We start from the raw sequence: 25,019 nt of genomic DNA on the forward strand, positions 1-25,019 counted from the left end.
TTATAGATCAGGGGGTCATCACTTCCTTTCCTTGTGATTAGGAAGACATTGTTTGAGATCTGGTCTTTCACTTCGATCTCCGATAGACCTATGGTCGGTAATTCCGAATCAGCGCTGTAGACTGGATAGCGTACTCGCAAGACATCTTCTCGGACTGTATATATGTAGTCGACATCAACGAGGTCGTTAGACTCAGATTGATAGACCGGTTTCATTGGAAGTATCAAATCGCAAGACGGATGTAATGCCTTTTCAATCACGAGCTCGCTGACCGTATCTGGAAGTAGAGGAAGGGCGCTGAAATCTATCGAAGCTATCAGTGCCTCCAATTGCTTCCTCCTCTTGAGAAGGCTATTTCTTGTCGTGATGCCGGTTGTGCCCCTAAATGTCACTTTAACATGATACTTTGAATCGTCTGCCTGGAAGATCACGGTTTCCGATCGCTCACACGGTTCTGAATCGTCCTCCCGATAGCCTTGGTCCTCTTTGTATGTTCTTGGAAGGAGTTGCACTTGGTCAGTGATTGTGGAAGCCATGATCAGTGAGGATTTAGGGTGACAGGTGGAATTACTAGGGTTGGGGATGAAGCACAAGTCAGGCTAATATCACCCTTGCAGATATTGGGAACACGAATGCATTTACGCTAGTCTGAAGGGGGTATGGTCATTCTCGAGCTATGTTGATCAGAAGTATGGAAAGACAGTAGGATGAAAATGAGAGATTCTGAGCGATCGAGATTGCTGTACGAAATCGGGTTGAACAACTCTGGTATCAGATGTAGGCTGGCAGCATGCAATAAAACTCCATAGTGTCACTACCAGGCAGTGCTCATCGCACGAGGCAGCAATACTCCTAGATAGTATGTAAACTTGACACGAGACTCAATGTGTCCCCCAAGATGTAGGCCTTTCGCTCATCTCGAACTCAATCCTTCGAGCTCGCACAATATCGCCATGCCTCAACACCGGGTTTGATATCTCCTTCCCATCAACCTTCAAACTTCTAATATACGGCTTAGTAGGAGCTCCTGGCGCAGTAATCACCAGCGTCTTTTCCTCTCCTGTAGGCTTGCCCCCAGAAGCCACCCCATCAGGCCATCTGATCTTTACTCTCTCAAAAAAAGGCGATCCAACGACATACTCATCGCTCGCCGGATTGACCGGGTAGAACCCGAGCGCCGAAAACACATACCAAGCACTCATCTGGCCTAAATCTTCATTGCCGCTCAACCCGCCGCTTGTGGCGTTATAGTTCTCCCACGCAATGGCGCGGATAGTCTCCGCTGCGCGAGCCGGATACCCCAACATGGAGTACAGATACGGCACGTGGTGACTGGGCTCATTGCTATGCTCGTTATGTCCGCCGCGGAAATGCGCATCCAGCTTGTCGCGGAGGGCATCGCGTCCCCCGAACAACGCGGCCAACCCGGGGACGTCGTGCAACACGTTGAACGTGTACACCCAGGCGTCGCCCTCAGTCCACCCCCAGCTGGTATCGGCCGCCCAAGACCCGTTGTCGTTGCGCGCCTGCATGAACCGCGTCTGGTTGTTCCAGAGGTGCGCGTAGTTTTTGCTCCGGGCGTACAGCGCCGCGATGGCGTCCTGACTGGCGCCCGCGTGCTCGCCCACCACCGCACAGGCAAAATCGTCAAACGCGTAGTCCAGTGTCCGACTCGCGGACTCGGACCAGCGGTCGTTTGCCACCCATCCTTGCTTCGCGTAGGTTGTGAGTCCGGCGCGCGCTTCGTAGGGCGTTTCCGGCTCTCGGTCGTAATAGAGGAGCTCGGTGTCTCGGTCTGGGGGTGTATAGGCGTCTTTGTAGACTGCTTTCCAGGCCTTGGAGACGTCGAAGCCGTGGAATCCGCGGGTTAATGCGTTGGCGAGGACCGCGTCGGCGTGCGTGGATACCATGATGTTTGTTTCGACCACGTTTGCCCACATGGGCAGCCAGCCAGACCAGTCGAATATCCGCAGCAGACTGCGCATCATGTTGTTGACCCGCTCGGGGGCGAAGAGCGTCAGCAGGGAATGCTCTGCGCGGTAGGTGTCCCAGATGGACCAGGACTGGTAGTAGGCATCGTTGGGGGGTGCGGTATGCACGCTGTCGGTATAGCCCGAATAGTAGACGCGGTTTCCTGAGGGGAGCGGCTCGGTGAAGTCACTGGGATACTGCAGCGCATGGAACAGGCCGGTGTAGAAGATTGTGCGCGGGTCGTGATCAGCGTCTGTGGCGTTGATGCCCTCGATGCGTATGCGGTCGAGTTTGTCCAACCATGCCGTCTTCACTTTGTGGACTGTTGCGCTGAAGGGCTGATTGTCTGGGATTTCAAGATCCAGGTTCGCGCGTGCTTGTTCAATACTGACGTAGGAAACTCCTACACGCACTTCTACTCGCGTGGTAGACGGGGCGAAACGCACATAGGCGCCGGTAAACCTACCATGCCGATGTCTGGCGCCATCGAGGGTCTGGTTCCCAGCAGCGGTCCCATACGTTTCGAAGGGCTGCGAGAAGCGGGCGACAAAGTATCCTCTAAAGGATGCGGCATTGTCCGGGCCCAGACGGTAGTCTTGCCGCTCAGGATTGTAGCCTGAGATTTCCTGCAAAGCTGGGTCGATATGTACTTCGCCTGTCCAATGGCGCCGAGTAGCCTGGATGAAGATCCACGGTACTTGGGCTTTCACATCACTTTCAGTCTGGTCAAAATCGAACCTAAGATGACCGGTATGTGCATCTGCTGACATCGAAGCCTGCGCATTGAATCAGTCTGCGCTGCATGGGCTATCCTAGAAACAAATGCATACCTGAATCGTCCCCCTACCATAGGATTCTCCCTCATCAACACCACCTCTATAACTCCCCACTCCCCTCATCACTTTCTGCGAGAAACCCCTGCGAACGCGCCCATTCGCACCCTCAGACACATCCGATGGCACAGCCCCTGCGCCCCCAGGAACAGGCCCATCCCCAACCGCCTCGGCGGTAGCATTCCAGTCGCGCCCCAGCCTCGGCGTCGCATCCAACCGCACCTCATAAACGTACGGGGTTGCCTTTTCCTCTGCCTTGCGGAATGCTAGCCCGCGGTCTTCGAAAAGCGGACGCACCTCGCCCAGGCCAGGCGTCACGACGACGGCGCCAGCCTCGCCCATCCAAATGGCCGGCTGATGTGTCGCCTGGAACCCATGCAGCAGCCGGTCCGCGTCGCCGTACGGCACCTGGGAAATGAAGTTCTCGCGGGTCTGCGGGGTCCAGCGGGTCATGGCGAAGGGCGGACCTACCGAGGGGATCATGCCCCCGTTGCCGTTGGGGGTTGTGCCGTAGGTGCCGATCCGGGGGTTGACATGGTCCAGGACTGTGGGTGCATGGGGGGTCTGATGAGATAGGGCTGCAAGAGAGAGGAGGAGGATGGGCTGCATGGTGGTGAGTTGTACTATGTATTGTTGTCTTGGATGCATTCTTTGTTTATCCTAGGGTTGCGGGGGTGGCTGAGTCATCTGTTGCTCGTTCGAGGCTTGCTGGTTTTATGAAGTGTGAGGAGATTATTTTGTAGTTGTACGCTCGGTTCAAGACGTTCGTTGGTATGCTGTGGTATCTTCATACATTTCCCTCTCTGTCGTCTCCCCCTTCCCCTTCAGCGGGCCCATACGACTTGATCAACTCATACACGCTTCGAAAACTATACTGCGCCATGTCAAGCGGCGTCTGTCCCCTCTGATTCAAGGCCGTAGCGGATGCACCGCGCTCCAGCAGAGTCTGCGCCATGAGCCGAAAGCTCGCCGCGGCAGCGAAGTGAAGCGGCGTGTGTCCACGCATATCCACCTCGTGGATCCCTTCCGGACGGGCGTCAAGCACGAATTTCGCTGCGTCAACTATCGTTCGTCCCAGAGGAGTGTCGTCTTCCGAATAATAATTTACATGCCGACCAGCATAGCAATGCAGAATCGTCCCTCCGTCCGGGAAGCGGGCTCCGAGCGAGACGCCCCTGGTACAGAGTTCCCGCAGCAGTGGAATATTGTACCCTTCCGCGCTGCGGCGAAGAACTTCCTCCCCGAACTGCGGTACGTCGATTCGATCCAGCAGGAAGGTAATGATCTCAGGGCAGCGGGCGTCGCGCAATGCGCCCGCACACCACGGAATTTCCTCTGCTGGGAACGAGAAACCTGGCTGCTCCAGCGTTCCGTCGACCTCCACGAGGTAGTTGAATGCGTCTGGGGTTTTGGCATGGGCTGCTCGAGCTAAAGGCGGAAATCCGTGACTGTCCTGGCGATGGATATCCGCGCCTCGACTCACGAGCAGCTGTAGAAGATCTTTGTTCCGCGCAGCCACATGCGCTGCAGTCTGACGAACGTAACGATCCGTCGCGTTAACGTCAGCTCCGTGGTCCAGGAGCCATGCTGTCACGCTGTAGTCGCCGAGATGAACGGCCACATGCAGAGGTTCTTGTTCGAATCTCGACGGGTCGGTGTGCAATTCGGCTCCTCGCTCCAGCAAGACATCCAAGGAGGGAATATGTTTCGCCAATATCGCGGGGATCATGAGCGGCGAAAGATGACTTGTCGTCGGCTCTGGAACAGGCTGGGCGTGGTCCATGAAGAACCGGAGCAGATCATCCTTCTTGGCTCGAATTAGATTGCGGCACTCGACCTCCCAGCAGCGGATGGTGATTTTTCCATGCTGCAGGAGCCGCTTGATTATCGCAATGTCCTCTCTGTCAATTGCTTTGTGCACTGCTTGATCCAGTTGCTCAGTATTCATCTGGTCGTGCTGTTCTTCGGCTTTGCCCAAGAGCACCTCTATCCAGTGGTGATTGCCGTGTTCAACCGCTCCGATGATCGCCTCGTCCATAAAGTCGCGATGGACTGAGTAGTCGAGTTCACATAATCGCAGGATCTTCTGCGCCATGGGAACGTTGTCAACTGCAATCGCGTATTTCAGTAAATCGAGCACATGGCTGAGACTGGTTTCCGACGGAAAGGGGAGATCCGAGAACGCCGGTTCGTCGTCTCTGTTCGCGATCTTCCATAATACTGGATTAAGAAGTTCAGCAAAGCGCCGGTTTGTGAGGATTAAACTGTTCAAGGCACCGTCCGAGAGCATCTCCCCGAGGTGCAGAATCAGCTCGTTCGGCAGGCTCAGGAAGTCAGCCCCCATGATGAACACAATCTGGCTTCGTGATGATGGATTTTGGTGCCCTGAGATGATGGACCCAAGGCATGTTTAAATGTCTTGCTTTCTTTCCTTTGTTCTGATTCAAGTGAAGGTCAAATCTTCGGTCGTGAGACGTCGGGGCTGTGAGGCTGTGCAATGGCGTTGCTTGGCAGCTGGCCCGTATCGAAATGAGTCATTGATGCCACCGGAATTGTACGGGTATCGTGTTTAGAGTAATTGTTATGACTCAAGGTAAGACTTATTGTGGGTTCTCATTTGGCTGGATGTACGGGCATTTTAGATGTCTGTATAGAGCATCAACTCCAGCGGGAATACTATCTCTTCGTTGCCAAAGAGCAGTTTGGAGATGCTCCAATAACCATGAGAGGGAACTCGTTTCAAGATAATCTGTATCATGTACAATATTTACTAAGAAACCGTATATCATCACACTTGTCTCCTAGACTTATCCCAGATCCGATATGCCAGCACCCTATAGACTCGAACACCATCAGCCAGCATTATTCGCACACGAAAAGCTAGCGCTACTCGGGTCGTCGTGGATCGCTTTCCCAGACACATACAGGCCCAATCCGCACTGTCTCGGTTAGACTGATCACTCACAGCATAACAGGACTTACCAGACATCCTCCAATGCCCACGATGATCAAATTGACGACCGTCAAAAGCATCTTTCGCGGAGAAGCCGTATACTTGCCCCAGTTGAGGAAGAGCCAGAAAATACCGCTCAGTCCGTCTGGAGCCATTAGCATCATCCCAGCTATAGGGCGTAGAGCACTGACATGTGAACCAACTGGCGAAGAGGGCCGTCTGCGGTACATGGTTAGCTGTCTGCATACCCAACACAAGAGGAGGAACTCACAATCAAGCTCAGTAGATTGTTGAACACAGGAATCGCCTCGGCAATAATCCAGGCAATCGTCCACAGAATCAGCCCGATCAGCACCCAGCTGCCGAAAGACACCAGACTGCGCTGATGCATGCGGTCGGTGCCGCGGAAGAGACGGACGTAGATGTACTTGCCAGCCACATGGCCGTTGATCACGCCTGCAATCACGATCTATCAACACGACTCTGTCAGTGCTTTTCCCAGGCGTATCTGTAGAGCGAAGGTGTCATACCGTCGGAATGGCAATCCCATACGCGATTTTCGATATCAACGGGCTCGTCGATCCCAGCGCGGGCGATGCTACATCTTTCCCACCAAACCGATAGATGACCACCGCTGTGATGACATACATACTCGTGTCGGTGAACTGCAGCATGTACAGGGTCTTGGGGTAGTCCGTGGGGATCTTCATCTCCGAGATGAAGCCGAAAAAGGCGACGTGCCCGGCTGTCAGCCGGTTAGTGTACAATCTGCAAAGTCGTAGGCGCCGTGCATACCGTATGCGAAGACGATGTTTGTCACAGCCAGGAATCCCTTGTAGAGCGATGTGTCGACGGTCGCATCGACATGACCGTCTCCGGGGCGCTGGATGCCGATGGCGATCATGGTGATCAGGACCGCGGCGAAGATACTGATGAACGCTGTGTCTGTCAGTCCGCCTTCGCCAACGGTGTCCATGTGTATGTTGGCAGATACGTACACGAGATCGAAAGCCAGGACACCTTTTTCAGCGTCCGCGGGAGACTCAGTAAGAACGACAGAATCAGCCCGACAACCCCGAAGACAATCGAACACGTCCCATGGTCGGTGACCGTGTTCATCATCACACTGAAAGTGAGTATATGGCTGCCCATAATGAAAATCAAAAAGAGCAACTGGGCCGTCCCCAGGAGCTCGCGCCCAAACCGACCGAGCATGACCTCCCCCGCATCAGCCATGCTATGCACATGGGGGTATCGCAGTTTGAACTATACCCGTCAGCTCTCCTACACCGACATCATCTTAATCACGCGCATGCAGGATACCGACCTGTCCGATCACATAACCCGTATACGTCGCAAGAAGACCCAGTCCCACGATCAGTATCACAGCCCTACATCCAAGCCACAAGCGTCAGGTTAGAGCAGGCCACACCCGGCGCCAAAAGTCTTGACAATCATCGCTACCAATGGAGACTCACGGAACGAGGCCTAGCGCAGCCACGGCCGAAGGGAGCGACAGGATGCCCAGCGAGATGGTCTCGGCGATCATGACTATCTGGTTAGCGGGAGGACGCCATCGTGGGGTCGGACATACTCATTCCACATTGCCTGACGGTCAGTAAGGATATAGTCCATGTGTGTACTGAAGGTCGAAGACATACCACCATCGCAGCGTGCGATATTTCACCTCGGCGAATGTCTCGTCCCCGAAGGGATCCTCGTATGCCGGGAGCATGTCCTGCGTGTCATCTTTCTTTTCGTGATCGAACGAGGGGTTTTCCACCCTGTCGATGGGGTCCATAGTGGCATTAGTGGTATTGGATCGAATATCAGCTGTCCGTGAGAATCAGGGTCGATATCGCGATGTAGGAGAGACCGATGGCTCATGGACTACACAACCCGGAGTCAGCGCAGCAGCGTCAGATAACAACATTCCGGTCTCATGAACACTACTCCTCACCCCTGCCCTCTCACTTACTGCAACAGGAATACTACCTCCGAGGGGCACGTCAGCGGCGGATGCGACGCTGATGCGGAGAAGCCAATTAGGGTTACGTGTGCCCCGGATATACGCTGGAGAAGTCTCGCTGATGATGTACCGAGTGCCCTCTGGCTTACTCTGTTAGGAAACTAATATCGTCCTGGTCGGCTGAAGCCGATGGACGTCCTTCCTATCGAGGCTTGGTTGGTAAAGTATGAACCATGGAGTACTCCGAAGCATCCGGATAAGCGGCTGTCAAATTCGTTCAGACAGATATTGTCTTTCCTATTGCGGGTATCATCAGGGACTGCGTCTCGGTATGAAAAGCAGTCCTTCTATCTATCATAATCGTTCGTCCGTCAATCCAGCGGCCAGTCGTGGTTCAGTCTAAGCAGCATACTCCCCAGGAGCTGGGCTGGCGACCGATACCAGACCGGTCACCAACCCCAAAAGAGCACGAAAAGAATCCATTCACAACTGTGAGAGGACATACTGAGCTCATCGCAGGTGCTAAGCATATAAGCAGAAAGGATGTCGCATCATAATCATCAAACGCAGCGAGGCTTTTCCGACATCAAACGGAAGCCCACACAGCGACGCACGCAAACGCAACGGAAAAAAACCAACAAATCTAACCTCTATCCATCTATCGGGTATATGCAATCCAAGCTCTATCTCTATCATCATCGGACATCATGCAATCAAGTATAGATCGGACATCTCCGACGACTGCCGGGCCATGACGCCATGACCCGACTACATCGTCGCCAGACACGCCCGGTCGCGGAGGAACAGCTCCACGCCCGCGTCCACACAGGCACTTCGAAGCGGTTCCGCCATCTCGTAGACACGAGGTTTGATGACTTTCTCGCCGCCGGTCGCAGCCGCGCTCTCCTGGTACCCCGAGGCGTCTTCGTCCTCCTCGTCGTGGAAGAAACCCTCAATGTCGAGACGCCGGAGCCCCGCGAACTGCGTCGCGCGCTTGCCAAGGACCAGCTTCAGCTGGTTGATGAGCATCGCAAGCGAGTTCTCCTTGCAGCCTTCGACGTAGAGCGACTCGACCGATTTGGGGAGGACGTCCGGCAGCGCGGTGGAGGGTTCCGGCTGGTAGCGGATATCCAGGAGGTTGGGGAGGCGGATGCGGATGTCTTTCAGCGTGGTGAAGTCCACCAGCGGTCCGAACCATTCGTCGTGCGTCTCGTTGACGCCGGCGATGGTGAAGGGCAGGTGGTTGCCGCACGTATCCAGCCACAGCGTGTGCAGGCTGTGCTTGCTGCCGGCCAGAGACCGGTAAAAGGCTGACGGCTGGTAGCCCTCGGCGAGCAGGTGGGCATCCGAGTGCTGGTATTTGAACGACTGCAGGGACGAGCAGGAGGCGATCAAGCTCTCCATGCCCTGCGAGCCGTTGCTCGAGTTGAGGGTGATCTCGGTGATGGGCGAGCTTCCGATCGCGGGAGTCTCGAGACCCCCGGTTTCCGCATCGTGCTCTCCATCCTCCCGAGGGCGCGATTCTATCACTGAATCCGCCGAGAATGCGCGCATGGACGGCAAGGAAAAGAACGGGAGCACCTGCGAGGGCAGGTAGCTGCCCTTGGTGTCTTCGTGGTCCTGGTGGCGCAATGACACCTCTTGCAGCGTCCGGAACGCAGGCTGGCCATCAAAGGGCTTCTCTCCCTTCATCGCCCGCTGCAATGTCCGGTCCAGATACACGTTCTCTCTCGGATACACTAGATCGAGGTGCCGCAAGTTGCTGGTGAGAGGCAGAAAAAGGGCAATCCACGCTTCTTCCACCTCCCCGCGGAGATCCTGCTCCCATTGCGTATACTCGTCTTCGGAATGGCTAATGTTGCGCGCCCATTCGTTAAAAGGCGTCAGGCTTGTTTCGGACAAACCAGCGGAGGGAGAGGACGTCTGCTTCCAGTCATCAAAGTGTAGACTCCGCACCGCACGAGCCAGCTCGGGTCGATGGAGAAGGGCGCCCAGGAAGGAGCGCGCTTGCGAGCAGGACTTCAGCGCTGCTGCTCGATAGACCAGGCGTAGAAAGAGGTCATGGAACCGACGGCACACGAAGATCAGGTTGTACCGGTCCTGATGGTCTTCCAGAAACTCCCCGACCAGCAGGAGGACATCGTTCGGAAGATCTAAGGCCATGATGGGCAGGTATGACCTGTAAAGGAGGGGAGGCAATTGAATGACCGGCTCCGCGGACTGAGAGAGCCATCGATGACGGGCACTCTGGGGGGTTTAATATGGCTACAAGCTATCGCCTACGAACTGAGTTTTCTCGTTTCCACTGCCCTATTGAAATTTCCAATCATCCCGACACAGCAGATCATTAGATGAGAAAAAATGGAGCCGATGGGACTGAACGAGCCACCATGAGCCACCATGTGGGCGGGACTCCGCGGAAGGCTTGAGAATCTTCATTGAAACGTCGGTTGACTTGCTTCAATCCATGGGTCAGCTCTCCGTCTGCTATACGGACGCGGTATAATGGAGTCGGCCCCCACAGCTGAGGAGGAAAGAAAGCAACGATCAATGGCATCGTCGCCTTAGCCGGAGAAGATCTGATACCGACGATGCATATGGATAGACACGCAGGGCCAATAAAGTACACATAAAGTACACATGCAGCCCACTGCACGAGTTGTCGTGATAGGGAGGATCTACCGGCCACTCGACTCATTTACCCGAGGGCCAGAGGCTTTGCCACGGACCCTCGGACCACAAGCACACAACTGCAATGCTTGCTGGCAGCTTACGGTGGACACAGTGGGCACCGATAAGGTATCCTCTTCGGGCAAACGGCGAATCTGGTGGGCTGTCTGCGTCAAACCGCCGGCCGGGTATGCAGACTTGCATCCGCCAGCTGCACCTCTCCACCTTGTGCGGTTTCAATTGTCTAGCGATAAGTGCAGTGTCATAGGGATCTAGAATCCGAACTGCGTTGCCGTTCTAGTAAGGGAAGAAAATTTCTGGATTCCGATGGCAATACCCGCGGCAAGCTCGGAAGACGCCCGTGGATCGCGCCGCAGCGCCGTAAGACTCACAGGAATAGCAGCCGCTGTAGGGAGAGCCTAAAGCAGCCGGCGGGAGAGACGATCAGTCATAGCTTATTATTTCCTGGCCAATTGTAGACTCAAATGGGTCTTCTGGAATGTCTTGCACAGATCCTCGCTAGGGCTTCTTAGGGCTTAATCTTTCCTTCCAGGGCAGATTACTCAGACCGCTGCATCTTGATTCTTCCGAGTATTGCCCTGTTTTCCTTGTTGTCGACCTTATTCTACTCTAAAATCCGCAAGGCACAGAGTGCTATAGTGCGATAAGCCCTTCTCCTCCTCGACACCCCCAAAGTCCCCAACGGATTGTATACCCAGCAACCCGCCCTCATCGCAACGAATTGACAACATTCCAAGGGCCCACTGACCTCACGGCGCAGTGATCGGCCCTGAGCTGCCCGTTCTCGCCCATCGGCGTGGTGCAGGGGTGAGTGGTGATAGCAGCTTCCCAGGGAAAGCTAAGCGAGACACGCTTACCCCATCGACGACGGAGAAGGTCTTCCCCTCCGATCTACGATAATGATCTTCACGTACCTTTCTTCCCGTAGAATCGGGATGCACGCCATTAATAATGCCACCGGACACCGCAGCACTGCGCGGTAGACTGCAAACTCTGCAGCGGTGGACCCGGAGTCGGCAGGCCTGCTTCTTCGGGTAGTAGAGTGGATTCGTCTCGCCATCGTGGTGGAGCGGAGCTTATACGGGCTATTTTCCCACTGATCAGAGTCTGAACAGCTGTCTCTGGAAGTTGGGGGTTGGGGTCCACGGGCCAGCGTGTCACGATAATCACGATAATAGTCGTGCATTGGCGAATGTGGAAATAACTGTCTTTGCATTGACTCCGTAGTATGGTGCACGATTCGGGGAAATTTCGGCCGTCTCAGTCCAATTGAGTGACGACTCGATTCTCTACGGAGTATGTAATTGTCTACTATACATAATAGCTATTCACGATATTTCTTTCCTGTACGATGCCGATCCCTTCGCGGGGAGGATGGAGTGCAGAATACGTTGTGGCTTTCTGCAATGCATATCACATACTCCATAGGCTGGAGGTGGCAAACTTGCCCTGTTATGACGTTCAACTGCCTCGCATCGAGGCATGAGTTCCTGGACTAGAGGGTGGGTTATGCACGCATCGTCTACATGCCTATGTTTACAGTAGTAGATAATCACAAGAGGAAATATAGTCAATTCTTGTACGTACTCGAATTATCGAGAATATTGATAACAAAACAAAGGAGATACACAATAGCCGGCGTCACATGTTAAATCTCAATGACAGAACGAACGTGATTGCGAACAGTCTATATAGCCGGGTTGCAACATGCAACCGAGTGACAATCCACTCGACATGAAGCTGCAAACTATTAGTGCGCGAACCTGTGGACAACATAAGAAATTCGACATATGCTTTCCTTTCATCAAAGGAAAGGAGGACCAAGATCAACTCTAGGAGGACAATCATCAGCCCCCAGATCTCCAGACTCATCCTCTTCCGACGCTGGAGCCTTGACTATAGACAAAGGCTGCACCATGACGGATTCAAAGCCAGGGGTATCGGAGTCCAGATCAAAAGACGCGGTATCATCATCCTCACTATCTATGTCAGCTGGCCTAAGCCAGAGTGAGAGTCGCAAATCGTATTCTGCCTGCTCCTGCTCCTCCAGTGAAGAGAGCTCATGATCAAAATAGTCGGGGACATCAGGCTGATATCCGTAACCACCCATACTGAAACGGTGAAGGACATCGGATTGTGCATCCGCCAGCAGATGCAACACTTCCAGTCGGTCCAGAAGATGTCCCTTGAGATGCTCTACCTCTGCAATAAAATCCTGCATCTCAGTATCGGCCTCTTCGACATATCGATTATGGATGCGGGATGTAGATCGAATCCACACCCACAACAAAACGAACGTAGGCACCATAAAGATCAGTGATGCGACGAGGACTGGGTTCATGGAGGGCCCGTTGCGGACCCCATGCAATCCGGGAATTTCCTGAGGCCTGCCTCCTGGAAAATCTCCGAGCTGCTGCTCAACAGTTGGAAGGGTCCCTGCTGCAGACACAGTGTTAGAATGGGTCTCCAAGTTGTCAGGGGTGAGAACTGGCACAAGACAGCCGCTTGTGGAAACATCCAGCTCGGGAATATGAGCCTCAGCTGCAGGAATATAATCCACATTGCTGGGAGGGACAGTGGTGAAAGGTCTAGCACCGATCAGCAAGATGTTCTTGTGAAGGTAGTCCGGGAGGTGAATGGTGCGATGAAGGCTCAACAGCACTGCCACAAGTGAGGCAAGTGCATAGTAGACCGGATACATGATGCTGGTGAATTGGAATCTGGTTGTTCTTGGATGAGGAAGAAACGATGGGTGATGGTGAGAAGATGAGAGGAAAAAGCAGGCGAGAGACCAGTTAAATAGTGCTCGAGTAGATCACCGCATAAGAGGTGGAAGGGAGATGCCTTCATGGGACTATACAACATCCATGTCATGTTCCGTTCTTTGTTTCTTTGTCTGGCATTCTTCGAGAGCCGGGGGTTTACAAGATGAATGCCATTGTCTGCTAAGGAGAATGCCTGTAGGAACAAAGACTTTGATGAAGAAGCAGGGTTCAACATACTGGGGTTGTCTTTGCCCGAGCAATCATGAAAAGCATACTCATATAGAGAGGATAATGAAGTCGAAACATAGCCACGGATTACACAGAGAGTATGTTGACCGGCAGTTTCAGCATCGCCATGAAGCTCTTGTAGGTATATACCTTGTTCATCAGTGCATCTTTCACCTGTTTCAGTCTATCGCACTGTTATCAACTGAGACATCACGTTCATTGATCGTTCGAGTATCGTATACTGGAGCAATGCAGTATTCTCGTATGATGGAGATGATATTCCGGCTGTATTGAGCCTCTTGTGTTAGCTCCATACATTTCGCCTCCTCGTGCACACCGAGGCATCATATCCAGCTGTCTTCCCACGGGTTCATTGACAATATATGCCTTGAAAACATGTAAGATTCGCTTTTCCGCTGTATCTCAGTCACACGTAAACTAGTAAAAATTAGGTCCTCAGTGGAACCACCGTCGTCTCCGAGTGATTAAATGTGGAAATTCCCGTCCGAATAATCTTCAACTGCGATGGACAATGAGGATCGGGACATGCGATGAGCGAATCTGTCGTCATCCAGTCATTCTCATGGGTCATTCGCTGCTTGCAAGCCAGCAAAGGAAGAACAGAGGCTGTATATACATCAGCCCACATCATACCACACCATCAACATCACCTACCCAGGCTGTAGATGCTGATCCCCTGACCTGGTGGCAGATACATCATCTCCCCTTTGAGAGTGAAATAATCGCCCTCTTTTGCACCACACATGATCCGCTTCCCTGGGGGACATACTACCTCGACGCGGAGGTCATAGAGCTGAAACGACTCGTCTTGGGACATGGCGAATCAAACCACAATATATCTCGACTTGTATGAACAGCGACTCGCGCTCAAATCCCATAGGCAAAATATATGCACCATCTGATCGACCGGGGAATTTCAACCGGCCGGCGTCTTTTAGTGCGCACGTCCTGCAGGATTCCTTTAGCGCCGGTGTTCCCCGTCCTTGCAGAGATACTAAGCACAAGCATGCCGATAGCGCTTGTGGCTTTCGCCCCCTGACGACGGTCGTCCACCGACAGGGACTTTTCACACATCGAGAAAGTTGCTGGTCATCATGGGCTCTTTCTTTCAGGATGAGAAACACCATACCCATGTCGACGCCGAGATCCAAATGGCGTCCGGGCAAGAGGGAGAGGAGATCAAACGCGATCTCCGGTCGCGCCATATTAACATGATTGCTATTGCAGGCATGATCGTGAGTGTTGGCCCCATTCATGCTTGACATAGTATTTCCTGGGGAAATATCCACTCATCGTCATCAGGGAACCGGCCTCTTCTTGAGCTCCGGCCAAGTCATCGCGATTGCCGGCCCAGCGGGGGCTTTTCTGGCCTATATCGTTATGGGATTTGTAACGGCCGGGGTTGCGTACACGACGGGCGAAATCAGCGCCTTCATGCCCTCTACCGGCGGCTTCATTCGCCATGCGACGAGGTTCGTGGAGCCGGCGCTGGGCGCTGCGACAGGATGGAACTTTTGTATGTATACGGACTCTCGCTGCGCCGATCGCGACTAACTCTCCAGGGTATACGATGGCCATTTCGGCGCCGACGGAGATCACCGCTGCGGCGACGTTGGTCCAATTCTGGGATGTGGACGTCAGTCCGGCGGTTTGGATCACTGTCTTTGGTGTGTTCATCGTCGTCGTCAACTTCTGCGGCGTCCGTCTGTATGGAGAGGTATGCGCGTCGAAGCACTTCTGCTGCCCTGTGCTCACCCTGTCTAGTCGGAGGTCGTCTTCGCCTCGCTCAAAATCATGCTCATCGTCGGGCTGATTATCGGTGGGATTGTCATCAACGCTGGGGGAGGCCCAAATCATGAATATATCGGCTTCCGCTACTGGCACGATCCGGGCGCGTTCAACGAATACATCGACACTGGATCCGCTGGCCGGTTTCTCGCCTTCTGGAAAGTCCTCTTGACGTCGGCCTTTAGTTATGGAAACATCCAGGTCGTGGCCATCTCCGGAACAGAGACAAGAAACCCGCGCAAGATCATCCCAGCTGCGACCAGGAAGACCTTCGTGCGAGTCTTTCTCTTCTACGTCCTGAGTATTTTCATCGTGGGATTGATCGTGTAAGCCATCCCCTCTATCACAGACACTGCTCTCTCAAACACAACGGCTGATCGACCAGACCATCCAACGACCCCGACCTGACCGTCTCATCCGGAACCGCAAAGACCTCCCCCTTCGTCATCGCATTCCACCGCGCTGGAGTCTCGGTTCTCCCGCACATCATTAACGCGGTGGTGTGCACGTCAGCCATTAGCAGCGCTTCGGCTTGTATCTTCATTGCCTCACGAACACTGTACGGCCTCAGCCGCGATGGCCATGCCCCGGGGTTCTTCCAGAAATGTAATCGCTTCGGCACGCCTTACTTTGCTGTCGGCATGACCTGCATCTTGATGCCGCTGGGGTACATGACGCTGGGAAGTAGCGCGTCGACCGTGTTCTCTTGGTTTGTTAACATCACCACCGTCGCCGGTCTGATCGGCTGGATCGTTATCGAGGTGACGTATCTGCGCTTCTATGCGGGTATGAAGGCGCAGGGACATTCTCGGGAGAGTGAGTACCTCGTGTCTAGTGGAATGGGCGACCCGTGCTGATGTTGAAAGAACTCCCCTATCGCAGTCCGCTGCAGCCGTACACGGCATGGGCCACGTTATTCATGGTGGTCATGATTGTTCTCTTCTCGGGTATGCAATGGTGTCTTTCCCATGGAACTTTGTCTCTAACTGTCCACAGGATTCGATGTATTCACCAAGGGCAACTTCACCGCGTCTGGATTCCTTACTTCCTATTTGAACATTGCCATCTTTGCCGGTCAGTATCACTATCCTTCATGGTGGACATGCAACTTATAACCTGCAGCTCTGTATATATTTTTCAAATTTTGGCTGAGGTCCAAGGTGATCCCTCTGAGAGAAATCGATTTCCAGGCCGAATTCGATGCCATGGAACAGGAAAAGGCGTATGGGGATTATATACCGCAGGAGGGCTCAGAGCAGCCCTGGTACAAGCGGTGGATTCATTTCATCTAAGCCAATACCCAGGTTTCATGAATACAGGTCTAAAGCAGGGACTATTGTATCAATTCCAATATACAAACATAATCTACAGTCGATACTCCCCACCGCAATCTCCCATGCTCTCAAACATCTCCATCCGCCGACTGCGTACCAGGATCTCCTCGATTGCCGTCCGATCTGCTTCATCAAGGGTCCAGCCCAGGCTATCCAGATTCCCCTGCAACTGCTCACTCACCCCCATCCGGGCACCTACGATAACGGCTCCCACACAGGGGAAGTCCAAAACCCACCGGGTGGCGACGTTGGACACCGACACACCGTGTTTGCGTCCAATGGATTGGAGGGTACGGAGTAGTTCTTGGAAAAGGTCCCAACCTCCCCAGCTCTGGATCATGGCGTAATACTATGAAAGTCAATGTATGTTTCTGCAATCCGCGCCTTGGAACCGTACCTTGCGTAGACTGGGAGTCATCTTCTCGCCGTAGAGATCGGGAGCATCTTGGCCGATCCATTTCTCTGCTATGAGGCCGCCGCACTACGTTCATTAGACATCCATCATGATGATTTTCTTGGAATTTTCATGGTTTGACGTACCAGTGTACCATATGTAAGAAGCTTGACATTATTCTTCTCGCAGAATTCTACCATCCGCATGACCGGCCGGGAATCTATAAGAGAAAACTGTATCATCATTAGTATAGTAAGTTCTTGAGGACAGCAGTGGGAACACACCTGGACCTGGTTGGTCACAATCTGGACGCCGCTTTCAATCACGTTCTGCATATGCTCCGTATCAAAGTTGCAGAGACCGAGGTGCTGCACTCGGTCATCTTCTTGTAGATACCGCAGGGCGTCGATATACTGAGGATCCTCATACTACCCATATGCATCAGCTATACTCCGCTGTTGATAGATGGTTCAAACCCACAAACTGCCAATGGAACTGCAACAGATCCAATTTCTCCGTTCGCAGCCTCTGACAGCGTTCGCTGACATTGGCACGAACAGCCTCACGCGTGACGGTCATAGGATGGAAAACGCAATACTTTGTAGCAGCGAACATAGACTGCGAGTACTTGCTAGAAGAGCGGTATCGGCCCTGCAATGCGCGTATAAGAAAGGAACAGGCCGGGCGAGAAGACAACTTACGAAAACGATCTCGGCGTCTCCATAATGATCGGCCATATCAAAGGCAATCAGACCATTACTCACGTAATGTGACAACTGCTCCAGAATCTTAGGTCTAGATGCCGCGCCCCAGGAGGGACTAGATAGCTGCCAGAGTCCGTTGAAGATGCGTGGCAGTCGGACACCCTCTGCCAGTTCGAAGGTCTCTCCAATCGATCGGGGAGGCTCTGATAGAGACTCTGGAAGTTTCGTCGTTGCTTCGTCAGCTGCTGCCGGGTTCAGTATGCCGTTTACTGCGTCAAGTCCCCGTTCGAATACAAATGTCTGCTGTTTGCCTTCCCACTTGGCTCGACAATCCACCAACGATCGCAGCAGCGCTTCCATGGGCTGTCTTTCCGCGTCTGTCAGGTCTCGCGTTCCCTCTGCCACAAAGAGGGTCTTTTGCACGGCCGTCATGGCCTGGACTATGTCCGCATCGACTGATGCAACCTTGCTCAGGAAGGTGTCTCGGTAAGGCTGGGTCTGGTCTGGACGGAGCGTGATGGGCGCAGCTTGGTCGACAATCGCCTGAAGAAGAGGCAGAGTCTGATAGCACATTCCGCACCCGATCGAACAGCGAATCCGCTGCTGCAGTTCGTCAAATAACGATGTTGTCTTGAACGATCCATCCGGTAGCTGTTCGATTACAACGGCGTTGGAGAATCGCGCAGCCGTTTCACGCAGATATTCTTTTGTCTGTTCTTCCAACACAGCGACCATATCTGACTTGCTCGTCAGAATCCCACGCACGACAGTCCGCAGCCCATCAACTGGCAGATTGGCGATGATGGTATCTGCCATCATGTTGACATGGGCCGCCACAGCCTTGTTGGCAGTCATCGTGGGATGTACGTTTTTGTGGCTTGTATAGATCGATAAACGCTCCAAGCTAGCTGTCAGATAAGCAGGGATTGTCTGATCTATTTGCCCCGACTGCAGGGGTCTTTTCAGCGCCTTTTTGATCCTTCATGATGGCCCTCGGCAACTAAGCACGGCCGGCGTCTCACGAAAATCGCCGGTGCGGGGAGATGACTTATCGCTGTGACAAACATCTCTCCACCAGCCTCGTTCTGGATATCCACACGATCTACGAGTATAGGTGCGGTAGGTGTGAGAGCAGCAGGCTGTTTGTATAGAGTGTATTGCTTCACGATGCAGTGACTGTGCTGTGACTCCGTTGAACGCTCTCGGCTAAACCATTTGGCCCCCATCACCCACTGCCCATCCCCCCTTTTCATCTCCTGCCGGCGTCAAGAAGCAAGACCATATACAGCATCCCCATCCTGTCGGTGTATAACATGTCATCACCAGACGCAGCCAATCTCCGGCATGGCTCCTCCAATCCGCAAAAGCCAAGGTGAGGGATCCAAGCCACCCGCTCGGGCACCGTTCTGACCCTATCAGTATAAACGCCTGCCTGCCGTGTCGCAAGGTCAAGATGCGATGCGTGACGACGGCCAACGCCGCCAAATGCGATCGCTGCGCTCGCAAGAGTCTAGACTGCACGTTTCGCAAGCATCGTCGCGGTCGTAAGCCGGGAATGCGGTAGGACTCGGCTTTTCCGGCTGACTTTGCTTCTTGCTGATTGTGACCAGGTTGGTGCCAAAGACGGCACACACAGAGGACCCATCTACAAGGCAGACACATAGAGATATTGCGCCCGCGAGACAGTCTCCGCCCGAGAGGGAGCGCACGGCGGACTTCTGGGCCGACTCGGACAGACTCCAGCCCGATGCCCTGCTGAGCCATCAAGCCATGAAGGGCAAGTTCAGCCTGCAGAATATCCTAAGCACCGATCATGGATCGACCGTGGACAGGTCGACGACGTCGCCGCCAGTGTCCCCGGACGATCCTCTGGCCTTGGGCTTGGTCAATCATCATGTTGCCTTGTTTCTGTTTGAATAGTGAGTGCTAATACCCTCCACAGAGCAGCAGTTTGCAAAATCTAAGCATAATGCAGCTTCATGGGCAAGATGAACCCCTACATCTGCCAACTAGACCCTCTACTGCACTCATTCCAATACATCCGACGCAGATCCCCGTTTCTTCTCACCACAGTCCTGGCCGCATCATCCAAAGCCTTCCAGTCCGAATTATATCCCAGTCTGCACGAGCACGCAGAAAAGCTTTTCAGCGACTGCTTCCGCCGCGGCGAGAAATCAACCGAAATCGTCCAGGCAATCCTGATCCTCACCTACTGGAAGGAGCCCAATGATACCAGAGCCTGGACCTCCGTCGGCCTTGCGATCCGCATCGCCATGGACCTTGGCTGGCACAAACTCTCCACCGATCCCGCGAGCCGCAGTGGGCTCAACGAGCTCGAACGGAGGGAGCTGAGAAATGACGAGCGCACGTTGCTGGTCCTGTTCGTGTACGACCGCAGGTAAGTGAGGGGGTGTGTGTCTGCGATGAACCATGCTAAGCAGCGCCACAGTCTAAGTCTCCAAACCGGAAAGCCGTGGATGATCGAGCGGACAGAGTTCATCGAGTCGGTCGAGACATGGGGGAAAGATCCGCTGGCCAGCGCCAACGACAACCTGCTGTGCACCTTTGTGGCGCTCCGGCTGCTGACCGCGGAGACGTTTGATCTTCTGCCCTCGCAGAAAAAGCATTCCACAGCTCATCAGGGCCGGTTTTTTTCAGTCCTCAAAGTGCGCATCGAGGCTTTGGAGGCAAAGTGGCTCGGTGTGGTGGGTGCAGGTATGCATTTCCCTTGGACACTCCAGCGCAATTTCAGATCTAATGAACAGGCACCTGCCACGCCTTTCTCATCCGCCTATACTGCGCCCACCTACATCTACAACTCTTCTCCATCCCCCTCCAGGAAACGGGCATTCCACGGGCCGACGGCGTCCGCGATATGACGCCCTTCTGGGTCAGCTACGAGAACGCGGCGACAATGCTGGCGCTCGTCACGGAATACGCTCCGTTCCTGTATCTAGTCCAGGACTCTATCCATGTGATGACTGCTTACGCGGCGGTATTTCTCGTCAAGGTGCCTTCTTCCCTACCCCGACTCCTGTCAATCCGCCAAATCTCATCCATAGGTTAGATCCTCCTCTCCGCGCCTGCAGCAATCACCAGCGAGATCGAGAGCAGCACCCTCAAAACAATCCGTGACGCAGCCAAGGTATTCGCGGACCAATCCTCTCCTCCGGGGTCGAGCTGCAACCTGCAGGCCCGTTTCCTGGACAAGCTTCTCTTCGAATACACGACTATCCGGAATAACCGCGTGCGGACCGCCGCGCACGATCAGCCGGCGCGCTTGGTGGCAGCGGAGCCTGTCCTGCGGTCGGTCGTCCCGCAACACGCGGAGAAGCAGGCGTATGCGCCAGATGAGCAGACACAGGGACCAACGCCAGACAGCTATAGGGAGCTCTGCGAGCCGGCCATCAACGCCACCCTGAGTATGACCGGGCACCCGGACGAGCCACGCCATTTTCCCTTCTGCGATGAGGACATGTGGGCTGGGATCTTTGCGAATACGGGGTTTAGTACCCAGGAGGGGGTATTTTATGGTTGAGGGACGGTCCAATAGTATGCTAGAAGCATTGTGCCCTATAAAGCACCTCCTACATGCACCTCCAGCTCCCCGCCAGCGAGGCATTGCCACCCGCATACATACTCCGTAGCGGATACCGACAATGAGCCCTCTCCTTCTCAACCCCCAGGTCCACCCGGTCGTCCACAAACTTCCTCCCCAGGACCGTGTCCGGGCCAGGCCCATCCTCCTCCACCCACGCCACCAACGCCGCCAGCGCATTCGTCTCTCTTTCAAACGGCACGCCCTGCGCGCTCGCCCCGCCCATCTGTCCAAAGCACCAGGCCCCAGGTCCCCCGGAGCAATGGCCCATCCCCGGCACGCGGAAGAAGCGCAGGAAGCCATCCATGGCCGCGGAGGACAGCCCCATGGCAACGGACAGGTGATCGTAGAAGCGCTGGGAATTGAAGCTGGTGATTTTCTCGTCTTGCTGGCCATGGTAGAGGATGAGTTTCCCGCCCCGGCGGCGGAACGCGGACAGATCGCTCGGCCAGGTGCGGATGGCGCCTGGGTTCCGCGCGTCGGCGACGTAGGCGTCGTGGACGGTGAAGCTGGCGGGGTCCCAGGTGGGATTGTAGATGACGTATTTGAACCATTCCTGGTGGCATCAATGAGATCGAGGTATTTGTAGTTTGGGGGAAGGATGGGTTCCTACGGTAGAATACAGCCACGGCGTACCAGAGTACAGTCCCTCCGCCGCGGCGATCTCACTACCAGGCTGCATAGCCGGGAAGATAAGCTGGCCGTCCTCGTCTACCAGCGGACCCAACACCCTGCGGACGGTCTCGACCTGCGCAGTGCTCAGACATCCATCGACGCGGCCGGCGACACAGCGCAGACGATCCGCCTGGAACTGACACAACGTCGGGTCGCTGATGGTTCCGTCCTCGACGCCATCAATCCCATCGCATTGCCTGAGCACTTCGCGGTGCACCAGTGCCCACTGCGCTTTAGTGAGGAACTGCGGAGACCCAGGCCTTCCGGTGATGGGGAAGAAACTCGCTCGCCAGGATGTCATGTTGTTGAAGTCGACGGCCGGCGCGCCGACGAGAATCCCGTCAAAGTCGTCGGGGAATCGGGCTGCGGCGTCGATGCCCTGGCGGCCGCCCAGGGAGCAGCCCATGTAGTAAGCCTTGCTGTGGGGTTTGTTGTAGAACGATTCGACGAGGTTTTTGCCCACGACTACGCTCGCGCGAAGACTGCATGACAAACCCGGTTAGGCGCAACATGTGGGAATGGAAGAGTCAGGGGTGGGCGCACGCTCTCCAGGCAAAATCGATGGTGACCTCGTCGTTCTGGTACAACGCGGCTGCGGTCTTGCCGTCGTGGCCGTTGTTGGACCCCGCTGTCGCGAACCCGTTGGAGACGCCGTAGGCCAGGTCCTCGTATCGGATACCTACTTTTCGTCAGTTCAGGGGAAGCCACCTGTTGTGGAGGAGGGGGCTGACATCCATCGATCCCCCCATTGCCCGTCTGCAGAAATCGACCGGTCCAGTTGCTGGGAAACCACAGTTCGACGTCCACGCCTGACCGGGTCGATGTGGGAACAGACAGTGCGACCCGACAGAGATCAGTAGGGAGAGTGATCGCTACATGATCGCAGGTTGTGTTGGTGCCGTAGAATGTCAGGTTTGTTCCTGCAGCGACAAAGTCCACCGTTGGACGCTGAGAATTGGCGAGGTGGCCTGCGAGAAAAGAGCGACATCGTTGCGCAAAAGCACCTGGCTCTGAGAGAGCCCATGCGACTTGGATACCCCATAGGTGTTCTATCCATGCGAAGAGTCTCATTGCAATGGTGATGGTCAAATGAGATGGTGGGAGTTGCACAAACGGCGGTCCCTTGCATCTGTCAGCATTTATTTACTCTACTCAGTGTAGATCTAATCACATGCAGCACACAACTATACGATACTATTATCTATCAATTCGACGCATTGCGACAGTAGCACGACGACCGAATGGGCACATCTGCCGTCGCAACCGCCATCTTCAACATATGCCCAATAATCCTCGCCTCGTCCTCCCTCCCCAGCTTCACCAAACACTCATGATACCCATGGAGCGCCCACACATTATTCGGATGCTGCAATGGCCGCGGAAGCGTCGCGTCCAGCCCCAAATCCGCCCGATACACCGCCGCCGCCTCCTCAACCCTCCCCTGCTCCAGCAGCAACGCCCCATACGCATGGCGAGTCGGCTGCATCCACCCCCACGGCTCATCATACGGCAGACCATCGTCCAGCTCGATCGCCCGCCGCAGATGCGCAAACGCTGTCTCCGCTTCTCCGCGCCGATACTCCAGTTCGCCGTCCAGCATGGCGCCCGCAACGGCGAGGATATCCACGCAGCGATTGTTAAACAGCATGCGCGAGGCGGGCACCGCCGCAGCGGCCTTGCGGAATTCTCGCTGTTCATCCTCCGCCGGCTCCACGGCACCCGTCGCGGCTAGCGCAACGCCCTTCGCGTAGTGAATCATCGCCGTCGTGACGGCGTACAGTGTCGCATCCTGTGGCAGCTGCAGCGTGAGGATCTCCTGCCACCGTCCAAACCGAATCAGCACGTGCACGCGCATCGCGAGGAACCCCTCCAGCCAGTCCGCCATGGGCGGGGACTCCACGCGCAGTAGCTCCTCCGGGATGGAGGCTTCCAGCTCGGCGGCGGTGTCGAGGGCGACGCGCGCGCGGCCGGCGAACATGGCGGCGTAGATGCGGAAATGATAGTTGTGCGAGCGGTAGAGGGTGTAGAAGTTGACGGGGCCGGCGCGCGCGACGAAGCGTTCGTCGGCGCGGATAGCGTCCAGGTTGGAGGCCATTGCCGCGCGGTAGTCCCCGCAGAGGATGTCCAGGTGCGTGGGCATGTGGTTGAGATGGCCTGCGTCGGGTACGAGGCCGCGCAGGTGGTCGGCGACTGTGAGGGCGGTTTCGGGGGCGCCGGACATCTCCATTAGGTGGATGTAGAGATGGAGCAGGCCGGGGTGGCGCAGCCCTCCGGGTTGAGCGAGGGCGCGGTCCAGCACGGCCTTGATTTCCAGAGTGCGTGCGTTGGCGGCTGGTTGGCCGGTTTTGATGTCCCAGAGCTCCCACGGGGTGAGATTCATGAGGGCATCGGCGTAGAGCGCGGCCACGTCGAGGTCGTTCTGGAACTGTCTGTAGACGGAGGACATGGCGTTGGCGTAGGATACATTCCGCATGGATAAGTCTGAGGATGGTTGATTGTGTGGGTACCGGTGTTGCAGAGCCGCTATCAGCATCGTTTCCACGGGCGTAGCTGTGGCAGTGTTGTTCCTGGCGCTTTGAACTGCTTGATATGTGCGTTGTACGGTTGTCTCCAGCTCGCGCTGCTCAAAGAACTGCCACGGTTTGTTGTAGTTAGGGCCGAGGGTATATGCGAGTCCCCAGAAGGCCATAGCGCAGTTGGCATCGTGAGTGATGGCTTTCTGGAAACACTCTGCTGCTTCTTCATGGTTGAAGGCGTAGGTCCAGATGAGGCCTCGGTTGAACCACGTCTGAGCTTCGAGACTATTCGTGCTCACGTCGCGATGATAGGAGCCCAGGTTGTAATATGTATCACCGGATGGATCCGATTGACCATCTAAATGAGCCATAGTGATCAGCTTTCTATACCACGTAGCTCGTCGTGGTCGATGAGAGTGGTTGCGGGGAGAATCACTAATATCAACAAGGTGGGGTAGATTTATCGTCCGCCCGGGGTTCACCTTACTCTACACAACTCCAGCAAACACACAACAGCACAATTTGGAATAGAAGTGTCATTATCAAGTAGAGCCAGGGTTCTATAATTTTCATTTTGGA

At 54.8% G+C, this 25,019-nt stretch overlaps 8 protein-coding genes across 8 annotated transcripts; 2 read left to right on the top strand and 6 right to left on the bottom strand.

Annotated features, from left to right (window-relative positions):
* Positions 1-881: 881 nt before the first annotated feature.
* ATEG_02408 (uncharacterized protein) lies at positions 882-5,148 on the bottom strand (the record flags this gene model as incomplete). Its single annotated transcript, XM_001211586.1, has 3 exons — positions 882-2,747; positions 2,802-3,407; positions 3,598-5,148. 3 exons carry the CDS (start codon positions 5,146-5,148, stop codon positions 882-884), a joined length of 4,023 nt encoding a protein of 1,340 aa, XP_001211586.1.
* Positions 5,149-5,656: 508 nt separating this feature from the next.
* On the bottom strand, positions 5,657-7,558 carry ATEG_02409 (putative neutral amino acid permease; the record flags this gene model as incomplete). The annotated part of the gene is made up of 9 exons (XM_001211587.1): positions 5,657-5,743; positions 5,787-5,902; positions 5,949-5,976; positions 6,029-6,226; positions 6,288-6,502; positions 6,553-6,696; positions 6,756-7,023; positions 7,236-7,308; positions 7,419-7,558. 9 exons carry the CDS (start codon positions 7,556-7,558, stop codon positions 5,657-5,659), a joined length of 1,269 nt encoding a protein of 422 aa, XP_001211587.1.
* A 936-nt stretch (positions 7,559-8,494) lies between these two features.
* On the bottom strand, positions 8,495-9,889 carry ATEG_02410 (uncharacterized protein; the record flags this gene model as incomplete). Its single annotated transcript, XM_001211588.1, has 1 exon — positions 8,495-9,889. One exon carries the CDS (start codon positions 9,887-9,889, stop codon positions 8,495-8,497), a length of 1,395 nt encoding a protein of 464 aa, XP_001211588.1.
* A 1,694-nt stretch (positions 9,890-11,583) lies between these two features.
* ATEG_02411 (uncharacterized protein) lies at positions 11,584-13,118 on the bottom strand (the record flags this gene model as incomplete). The annotated part of the gene is made up of 4 exons (XM_001211589.1): positions 11,584-11,706; positions 11,839-11,947; positions 12,090-12,157; positions 12,249-13,118. 4 exons carry the CDS (start codon positions 13,116-13,118, stop codon positions 11,584-11,586), a joined length of 1,170 nt encoding a protein of 389 aa, XP_001211589.1.
* Positions 13,119-14,525: 1,407 nt separating this feature from the next.
* ATEG_02412 (uncharacterized protein) lies at positions 14,526-16,076 on the top strand (the record flags this gene model as incomplete). Its single annotated transcript, XM_001211590.1, has 5 exons — positions 14,526-14,666; positions 14,734-14,947; positions 14,994-15,148; positions 15,196-15,545; positions 15,605-16,076. The coding sequence occupies 5 exons, from the start codon at positions 14,526-14,528 to the stop codon at positions 16,074-16,076; spliced, it is 1,332 nt and encodes a 443-aa protein (XP_001211590.1).
* Positions 16,077-16,584: 508 nt separating this feature from the next.
* On the bottom strand, positions 16,585-18,506 carry ATEG_02413 (aldo/keto reductase; the record flags this gene model as incomplete). Its single annotated transcript, XM_001211591.1, has 6 exons — positions 16,585-16,902; positions 16,951-17,034; positions 17,094-17,180; positions 17,232-17,375; positions 17,428-17,598; positions 17,649-18,506. The coding sequence occupies 6 exons, from the start codon at positions 18,504-18,506 to the stop codon at positions 16,585-16,587; spliced, it is 1,662 nt and encodes a 553-aa protein (XP_001211591.1).
* A 598-nt stretch (positions 18,507-19,104) lies between these two features.
* ATEG_02414 (fungal specific transcription factor domain-containing protein) lies at positions 19,105-20,718 on the top strand (the record flags this gene model as incomplete). The annotated part of the gene is made up of 5 exons (XM_001211592.1): positions 19,105-19,211; positions 19,262-19,570; positions 19,627-20,049; positions 20,101-20,366; positions 20,417-20,718. The coding sequence occupies 5 exons, from the start codon at positions 19,105-19,107 to the stop codon at positions 20,716-20,718; spliced, it is 1,407 nt and encodes a 468-aa protein (XP_001211592.1).
* Positions 20,719-21,238: 520 nt separating this feature from the next.
* Positions 21,239-24,811, bottom strand: ATEG_02415 (TPR domain protein; the record flags this gene model as incomplete). Its single annotated transcript, XM_001211593.1, has 5 exons — positions 21,239-21,805; positions 21,863-22,406; positions 22,468-22,603; positions 22,656-23,046; positions 23,279-24,811. The coding sequence occupies 5 exons, from the start codon at positions 24,809-24,811 to the stop codon at positions 21,239-21,241; spliced, it is 3,171 nt and encodes a 1,056-aa protein (XP_001211593.1).
* Positions 24,812-25,019: the final 208 nt, after the last annotated feature.

This window comes from Aspergillus terreus, genomic scaffold (genome assembly GCF_000149615.1).
Source record: "Aspergillus terreus NIH2624 scaffold_3 genomic scaffold, whole genome shotgun sequence".
In the NCBI taxonomy this organism is placed as follows: Eukaryota; Fungi; Ascomycota; class Eurotiomycetes; order Eurotiales; family Aspergillaceae; genus Aspergillus; species Aspergillus terreus.